Genomic DNA, 9,394 nt, shown 5'->3' on the forward strand with positions numbered 1-9,394 from the left:
GCTTATAAAGATTTAAAATCATCTTTAAAACCCAGTTAAAACTATGTTTAAGCCATTGGAAGTGTGTAGAGAAGCAGGTAGAGGCAATGAGTGTAGCCTGAAGCCAATTAAAAAAAGTTACAAATGCTGTATAAAAACCTCTCCAATTTATATTCAAATTTCGATTCCAAAAGTTCCACAAAATTTTCATGCTGATAAAACATCATAACATTGAGATAGGAGTGTTGGCTATCCCTTTTATTCCCTCTACATGTCTCTTTTATTAACATCGACAGCTAGCATGAACATGACACCTTTTTAAAAAGTGTACTTTGTCTTTAAAGAGGTTAAACAGATTTTAAGGCTTCAAAGTTGGTTCGGTTTCTTACTGGGACTGAGGAATCACTGTAGTATTAAAAAACCATTAGGCTGAAGTAGTAAGATGAGGATAACATACTGGCAAAGCTACTTTGCAAAGTTGGTTTAAGGATAAGAAGAATATTTGAGAAGTGTCTTAAGTTCCTTAGAAGAAAACCCTCAAAACGTGGTGCCTATCATTAAAATGTTTTAAGCTCTTTATAAAAATGACATTTCTCAAATTACAGAGGACCCTTAACAGTGAAGGGGAAAAAAAGATTGTTCTTTCCAAAATGGAAATATTCTCCCCTCTTTCTGAACCTAATAACTGAAAGCATTCAGTAGTTTAACTTAAAGGTTAGGAGAATGTGCTCAGGATGTATTTTATAATCAGATACTGTCAGACACAAGTCCTCTATGCTGAGTTTTAATCAAGGGCAAAGGGCATGATTCCCCAGGTAATTTTTCTTTTTTTTAAGTAGAAAAACATTTTTTATCAACCAAATTGAAAAGACTTTTCAGGGAGGCTAAACAATAATTTTGATAAGTAGGTAATAATAAGTATTAGTAGCTGACTTTGAATAACATATTCTGGTCTGCAGAGTATTTCCATATATGTTACTGAGTTTCACAGATACCCTGTGAAGTGAGGTTATTGTAAGTCCTTCTTACACCCGGGAACGTGAGTGTTGGAGAGGCTGGAACAGCGAAACCGCGTGAAAGCCGTGAAGCTGGGATCTGACCTCAGGCCATTTTACTTTCAATCCTCTGCTTATATGGAACTCACTGTAGCAGCTAAAGTGTGTGGACTTTAGATTGCCCAGGTTTCAGATCTGGATTTCTTCCCTTCTGTAGCTTTGTGACCTTGGACAGGTCACTTTTACCTCACTGTACCTCTGTTTATGTAAACAGCGATGATAAAAGTACCTACACTTTACAGGGTTAATGGAAGGCTAAAAGGTGTTAGTGCACATAATTGCATGAAACAGATTTTCACTATTTGAATCCTTGTTCCTTTGCTTTATTTCTTGTGAGAAGGAGAACAGGTAGGAAGGAGAACCGTCTTAAAACTGACCAAATGCTGATCAGTTTGGAATCAAGACATCAGATCTGGGTGTCTTCCTCTAACACCTAGAGGATGGAAACTATTCATAGTCTTAGCAACAAGTTTCCAGATCTTCCCGGGCTTGACTCCAAGCAGCCTGCACTGGGTTGCCGGCCACAGTGACCTCCCAGAAGCGGCAGAGTCTTGATGAAATGACATGAACATTTCATCAAGAAGGTCTCTTATTTTCATCCCTTTTGGACTGGAATAAGGGCTCAGCTGAAGACTAGACAGGTCTGGTCATGGGCTCTGCTCAGAGCTTCTAACCTACAAGAGGCCTGGGTTTTTTATCAGGTCAGTTAGGACGGCCAGCCCTGCATCTGCCCAGATGACAGGTGAATGATCCAGGCCTCAAGGGGGCTTGAATGTCATCGCTCTGGCTGAGCCTTTGCAATCATCTGACTCAATGACACCGGCACTGAGAAGCACAACCCAGGAAAAAGAAAATAAAAACCCAACCAACTAACACCCACAGCGGGTAAATTCCCTCCTACTTCTGATCCTAAACCCAAACAGCTGCTACCCCCTCAGGTGGAACCACTGACAAAAACATACAAGGGAGCTTAGGGGGAAAAACAACCACCAACCAACTAAAAAGAATCAGTGACTTGAAGGTCATGGTTAGACTTCCTTGCTTTACTACCTTCATCATTAATATTTTGCTAAAGCTCATTAAAAAATTATTTTTTTCCAACATAGGGTTTAAAATGGGAAGCAACTGAGCCAAACAGGTAGTTTCAAGCTTTAAGTGAACCTGGGACTGAATATTGTTACCACATGGGGGTGGGGGAAAGGAGTCGGGGGAAGACCTTCTGGGGTGCTTTGAACTCACCCAGTTTTGAGGCTTAAACCAAGAATGCCTTAGGGTCACCTAGAGTCAGCTAAAGCCGGGCAAGAAGGACAGTGAGAACAATCATAGGTGCACAAAGTTTTAAAACAAGCCAAGGTGCTTTACAACTTGCTTTCTGCTGAATGCTCTCTTGCTGATCTTACTACCAGAGCCTGTGCTGCCCGCACTGTGGCTCACGTGAGGTATTACGGCGGCCCCTGTGTGAGGGGGCCAATCTCAGGGACATCCATATGGATGAATCCATCCTATGTGGATCTCAGTATCCATATAGGAACCTGAAGTACATCGGGGGATGGGGGAGTTGAGGAATCCGTTTTCTGCTTTCCTTAAAATCCGCAGGGTCCTAAAAAGTTGTTTTCGTTTTTGTTTTTTTTGGTTGGTGGGGGGGGGGGATCTACTTCAAGACAACCCGAAAAGACAATTCAACTTGGGAGTCTGGATAATCTACAGAGACTTACCCGTACGACGTAGTTAAATCTTCTGGAATCCAGAATGGCAGTCGAGAAGTCCAGTCTGTTGAAGGCTTCCCCCAAAGTGCAATATCCATGGCGCTGAATGTGAAAACAGGGGGTGCAGAGGTCATTTTCCAGAAAAATCTGCCTGGGCTCTGCTGACAAGCTTGGTGGCTGTGCCAGGTAACCTATGGCCATCTGCTGCTTTCCTGTTCCATGATCAGCCCTTTCTGGGCCCCTGGGCCCCTGGTGCCCTGCCCCACCATGAGCCACAAAGATGGGTAGTACAGCCGGCAGCTGCTTCAGTCAGTGACTAAAGTCGTGACGTGTACCATTTGGGCCCTTGTTCTCTGCACGCACTTGTACTTGCCTGTCAAGGAAAGGTTGGGAGCTGGGTTTGTGATGTGTGTTGGTCACTGTTAACATACTCCTGGGGGAAGAATTAGCCCCACGTGTGTCAACTCTGCCTGCCACATCTCTGGTGCTTTTCTCTCTGTGATCATCAGAAGCTTTTTTTAAGGCTTCATGAAGAAGCCAAAGAAGTTTTGGTCTTTTCTCTGTGAACACACAAGGCACTGGGGGTAGAGAGCCCTGACTTACAGTCCCACCTCTGCTTCCAGTACCTGGGTGGTCTCGGGTGTATCCCGGGCCCTCTGAGGGCCTCAAGTCACAGAGCGAACTAGATGTTCTCCAAGGTCCCTGACAGCAATAGAAATTCTATCAATCTGTCATACTGTCTGTATCCTAGTTATCTGAGCAAATGCCTGTGCAGCGGGAAAATGTACATAAAAGGGTTTTACAAAGTGCCGTGCAAATTTAGATATTACAGTGTCTTGTTCTCTTCTGCATCTAGCTCGTGCAGCCTCACACTGGGTGGGCACGAAAACTTCTCCTGTATTTCGTGACTAACCCTTCCAGGGCTAAAATGAATTGAGTTGAAGTCTAAAAGAGATCTTAGAACAAAAGGGAGGCACTGTTCCGAGGGAAAGGCTAGAGCTTTATAACAGTGTGTTTGAGATGGGAATATTAATCTTTATAAAGCATTTCTACGTACATCATCTCACTGAATGATTGGGGAGCCCACCTAGTGACTTTTGCATCTCTCTCTGTAGCCCCAAACTTTGATGGCTGGCTAAGTAGTGGGCTGCAGCCTCCACCACCCACATCCAAGAAGACAGTCGTGATGTGAAGTGGTTTCCCAGCCTTGCCCCTACCCTGTCAGGGGAGGCGTAAGGCTAAGCACACTCCTTCATAAATAGATGGGCGCTCACCTCTTTAGTGCTTCCTTTGTGAACATAGATCCATTTTTCTTGGTGGAAATCTACAAAGACAAAACAAAAACAACCCAAAACCCCACATCTTTAAAATTTGTAACATGCCCAAGATTTTAAACTTGTTTTGTTTTCATTTAATCCAAAGTGTAAAAAAAGTTTTGACAAAAACGTGCAGACTCTACTGACAATCTAAGGGGAGGCAAATGCCTAACTTCTGCAGTGTATAAATACTGGAGCTGTAATTTACTTTGTCGGAAGCACTTCAGGTCTCTGATACTCAGATTGAGTATACCAGAGCTCCAAAGTAAAGAAAAAAAGCGAATACCCAAGTACGAGTTTGTGTTAAATGCCAAGCTTACAAGTTAAACAAGGCCATAAAAAGTAGAAATAAAACAGATAATATGAAGAAACCATGCAGTACAGATGAATAAACTAAAGATCTGTAATTCCTGCTTATTAATAGAACTTTATACTCTCTGTTCATACTTACATCCAGCATCTAGAAATATTACTAGTATTTATACAAGGGAAGAGGGAGAAAGAAATCTATGTTCAGAGCCTCAAAACACAGTTCTAAACGAAAGCACACACTGGAACTGGTTCAGCTGACCATACCACTGAATAATAACTAAACTAACTATGTCAAATGTAAGTGGCAAGCAGGGAAAAAACACCCAACTAGCAACTAGCTTATAAACACGACTGTAAAGAATACATTAATCTCACTCATAAAATGCACAGCCAGGTTTCTGAGTGCAAAGATCCGGGTAACCTCTGTGAATGACACAGTCAACTTGAAAGCGGATGCCAAACATGTGAGGTGTGATTTGTTCCCCTGCCAAAACCCAATCATAATGATCTTCAAACAGCTTTCTTCTCAAGTTCACAACAAACGGCTTACATTGAGTTTTGGTTTTGCTATTCAGCATGTCCTTCTTTCTCTTCTTGGCTGCAACATCATAGTTCAGGCTGTTGAAAAGATTCTCCTTATTGTATACTTCCTTGCTGCAGTAACTAGGAATAACAGACAAGAGGGGATGAGCTGTAACAGCTATACTTGAACATGAGCTGTTTCTATAAATAGCTTACTGTGTTATAAAACACAAACATACATGCTCCTCAAACAAAACAATAAAATAATCACTCAAAAGAAGTCTTTATGGGCCCAGTCTTCCCTCTTCGGGGATGAAATAGTGTCACATCTCTGTGGAAGGCAGGGACGGGGGCTTCTGCTTCTTTTGAATTCCCAACAGTGTCTGCCATTGTATTTGACACACAGCCCTGTACTCTTTAGGAGCCATGCAGGGTACAACAACATTATTTTAAGCAAAAATGATGAATGGATGGGGAGGGAGGGAGGGAGAGGAATGGTTACTGGTATCACTATAATACACAATACTTTCATTTTGCAAAAACATCCACCCCAAGCTGCTTTTTTAAAAAAACCGCTTTATGGAGATATAATTCACATACCATACAATTCACCTATTTAAAGTGAACCCAAGCTGCTTTTAACTAGCATGCTCCCCTTGTGTCTGTAAAACATTTACAAAAATCTGACTTACAGACTGCATTTCTAGGAGATGCTTAGTGTATAGTACTAGTTGTTTAGGTTTTATATAATTCCTTGACTAACACTAGGCATCATGCTGTGAGGTGAAGACCTTGAGTCCTAAATGAAACAAGCTGTATTTACAACTCATACATTTATAAGAGCTGAAAAGACAGAACTGGCCAATTCACAGGTCACTAAAGATGTGTAGGTTCAACTTGGGTCAGGGGCATATTTCCTTCAGTAAGCTGAGCTGAGCTGTCATTTGGGGGGCTGACTGAGTTCTATTCTATTATGCAATGGGATTTCAGAGTAAATCTCTGAAGAGCTTCCACAGAAGGAATGCAGGAGAAATACTGAGGTACAATGAGAAGATAGGTTCCCCGATCCCCCCAACCCCCGTGGGGTCTGCATGCGCCAGGCAGGATTTATAATGCCAACCAGTAAAACATCAATTAGGGTTTGTTTCCCCTTACATCAGCCATATATTAGAGGCCTTTAATTTTCGGAGTTCTTCTGCTGAATTTAAAATATGATTTAATTTATATCTTTTTTGGACCTACATCTGTTGGATAAGATGAGGTACACCTGCACTTCTCCACTGTATGGATATTATATAAAAGAGAAAAGAGGGGTTGAAACAATTTCCAGTATCCTCTTGCTACAATGGTCTCTCCAGTAGCACTTCAATAAGTACAATAAGTATCTTACTAACATGCTTACACGTGACATTACCAACAATATACTCAGTGTTTCTGGACCCATAGGGATAGGCTTGATAGATAATCAGTCACTTGTTAATCTTCCCTCAGAAGGCCATGCTTAATACCATTTACTGAGTTTCCTAATATCATTAGCCTTCTCCTTTTCATTGAGGGAAACAGGATATTTTTAGGTTTCAGAGCGATTACTGTGGAAATGCGCTCTCTTAGAGGCACTTTCTTAAGTGAGCCCAGGGTGAATGTTTTGGGTCCAGCTTTGTGTCACATGTGAGTGTGTGTCTGTCTGCTTGCACAGCTATAGAAGTAGAAAACCACCGACCAGTCAGTTGACTTGCACCAAGGTCAGCAGGTCAATCAATGCTGAGGAGAAGGGAGAAAGATGGAAGGAAAGTCACTTGATTGGTCCATGATATACCAAAGCTGAGAACAGCTTTAGAAAACAAAGTTAGGCCATTTTGTGTAAAAATACCACATGAAGCCTTATTTTTAAAGGAAACTCGCACATGCACCATGAACAAAAGCCTACAGCCTGAGTTCCACACAGAGAGAACCATAAAATGAAGCTGCCTTATTCTCAATTACACATTTAAGGTTTAGCAGGACATTTTCGGAGCCTGGGCCATAGATTGTGACCATTCCTTAGCAATGTTAAATATTTATATTTCATCTTATTCTTTTCTAATTGAAAACACTCCTCAAAGGAATTTGAGCACTTGCTTTCCTCACAGAAACAACAATAACCTGCTTTAAGCCCAAGTGACTCATTTCCAAAGCTAGTTTAAGAAGAATTTGACATAATTGATGATACTCTCCCACTGGAGAATGTAGAAAAGCTTTAACCAAAGAGAAACCCTGCACTTTTCACTTAGACAATAGGTTTTGGACTTCAGAGGTAGGGCCTGGAAGGAAGGGCTATAGGGTTTATTTGTGTTGCCTGCTTATATGTTTTCTTTTAAGCAATAATATATTTCAGTTAGAGGCTATTTTGAGAGTTCAGTTATGTCCATTTCAAGGAAATGCAAAGCCAATGGAAAATTACAACTGAAATTTTGAACAAGAAAAGCCACCACCATTTAGGAACCACGACATTGTTTTGTTTTTTTTTCAAATAAGCAAAACCATTTAAAGAGGCTGCTTTCTTCATTAAATTCAATAATAACCAGAAAGTTGCTATATTATAGTCAGTTCTTACTAATCTTGATTTTTATAGGCACAGGCCTAGAATAAGAAAAAAGACCTCGGTCCAGCCCTGTACTGTCATCACACACATACAAAGATACTTAAAGACAACTTTAGAAAAAGTGAAAGATTTCAAAATAGGCCCATGTGGCAGCAGAGATAAAGGGAGGGAAGGGAAAAAAAAAAGCCCTATTTCTCATTTCATTTGTAATAACAGGCCATTTAAGAAAGCTGTGGCCTACCCCAAAGGGCTTAGTTGTAGATTAAGGCCAATGAGTTTCTATGCTAATTTGCTCCAATACATACCCAATTTGTCAAGCTCACATGGCTAGTAACCGGATTGTTCTGGCAAAACAAACAGTCTAGTGTATGTAGCTCTTAGAACAGTGCCTTGCACACAGTAAGCACTCATAAAATCTTAACTATTATTTGCTTATTCACTAACTCATCCAAGGCACTGAAGTAAACTTCCTGCTTCCCGGTTCAGCCTTAGCTGTACTGGAAAGCAACATTGGAGTTTTCAACTGCAGGCTTGCAGAAGAGTGGCCCAGGCTCAGGGAGCTTCGATTACTCATCCTGGAGGTGGGCTGGGGCGGGGTTGGGGGTTGTTGGTGAGGAAGACTGCACACGAGGTGGCTCAACCATCACTTCCTTGAAGCATTCTTGGATCACTCCAATTCATGCCGAGCTCTGTCCTCAAATGTAACACTTGCCATTCCTCTTCCAGCTTATGTAGCTTCAACTTTTTCACAAGGGACCCTGCTTGAAGCTTATCTGAAATCCTCCCATGATCTCAGTTCAGGGCACTTAGCTGTGATGGGGTTTTGTAACATTCTGCTGCTGGAGGAGGACAGGGCCCTGGACCACAGAGAGAATGGCCAGCAGAGTCCAGAGAAAGTACACTAGGCAGACAAACTGTGGTCAACACAAAAACATTGTCCCCAGGCTGCAATACACCAAGTGTATGCTCATCCCTCTCTCCTGTTCAGGCAGCTCACAGAATGGTAGGTGGAATCAGAGTAAGTGCATGAGGCCCCTGCAGGCCTCTGTTTTACATCCACCCGCTCCCTCCCTTTCAAAAGGGCCTGCCTTGGGCTTCCCTGGTGGCGCAGTGGTTGAGAGTCCGCCTGCCGATGCAGGGGACTCGGGTTCGTGCCCCAGTCCGGGAAGATCCCACATGCTGTGGAGCGGCTGGGCCCGTGAGTCATGGCCGCTGAGCCTGCGCGTCCGGAGCCTGTGCTCCGCAACGGGAGAGGCCACAACAGTGAGAGGCCTGCGTAAGGAAAACAACAACAACAACAACAAAAAACAAACAAAAGGGCCTGCCTTGTTTGCTCCTAACAGGGGAGGCATTCAACTTCACCTGAGTAGGCAGGCACTCAGCCCAAACCTGACATCACAGCGAAACATCACCAAGACTGAAAACAGTGGGGATATTCGAGACTACAAACCCAGGTCTCAGAAGGCCAACTGCTTTTAAGAAGTTGGCAGACTTCTCATGCTAAGTAGGGAAGGGATTGTTTACAATTGCTGGGGAAAAAAACACTCTGAAAACAAACAGCCAGCTGCTTTGCTAGGAGCTACCAAATGATTCCTCAGATGACTCATCAAAGAGCCACAGGTGGGCACTATATCGATCACCCTTTGGGATGATGCTGGTGGTGACAGTTCTAGCTCAGAAAGCGTGAAAATGGAGGGAAGAAAGGAGGTTCAAGAAGGGGAGACGGGGTGGGAAGCTACCTGATTCCAGCCTGGGTTAAACTTTTGTGGTAAGGTAAAACCTTCTCCAGGTCTCCCCTACTGTGGAGGGAGAGACACCACTGTTTACTTGGAAATAGGAGTGATACCCGCTTTTCTCCTGGAGCAGATGCAGTGTGAATGTTTATGCGAACCAGAGGCTCTGCATTTTGAACCTCTCCTGCTG

At 42.7% G+C, this 9,394-nt stretch overlaps 1 protein-coding gene across 2 annotated transcripts in view; it reads right to left on the minus strand.

Moving 5' to 3' along the window:
• The window catches only part of FBXO32 (F-box protein 32), a 29,457-nt gene that overhangs the window by 18,109 nt on the left and 1,954 nt on the right, over positions 1–9,394 (minus strand). For both annotated transcript variants that reach the window (XM_007456040.1, XM_007456041.1), the window contains exons 2-4: positions 4,919–5,031; positions 4,015–4,064; positions 2,750–2,842 (exon numbers count right to left, since the gene is read on the minus strand). In XM_007456040.1, coding sequence (XP_007456102.1) covers positions 2,750–2,842; positions 4,015–4,064; positions 4,919–5,031 — 256 coding nt within the window. The remainder of the gene's footprint in view (positions 1–2,749; positions 2,843–4,014; positions 4,065–4,918; positions 5,032–9,394) is intronic.

This window comes from Lipotes vexillifer, unplaced genomic scaffold (assembly GCF_000442215.2).
Source record: "Lipotes vexillifer unplaced genomic scaffold, Lipotes_vexillifer_v1.1 scaffold84, whole genome shotgun sequence".
Taxonomy (NCBI): domain Eukaryota; kingdom Metazoa; phylum Chordata; class Mammalia; order Artiodactyla; family Lipotidae; genus Lipotes; species Lipotes vexillifer.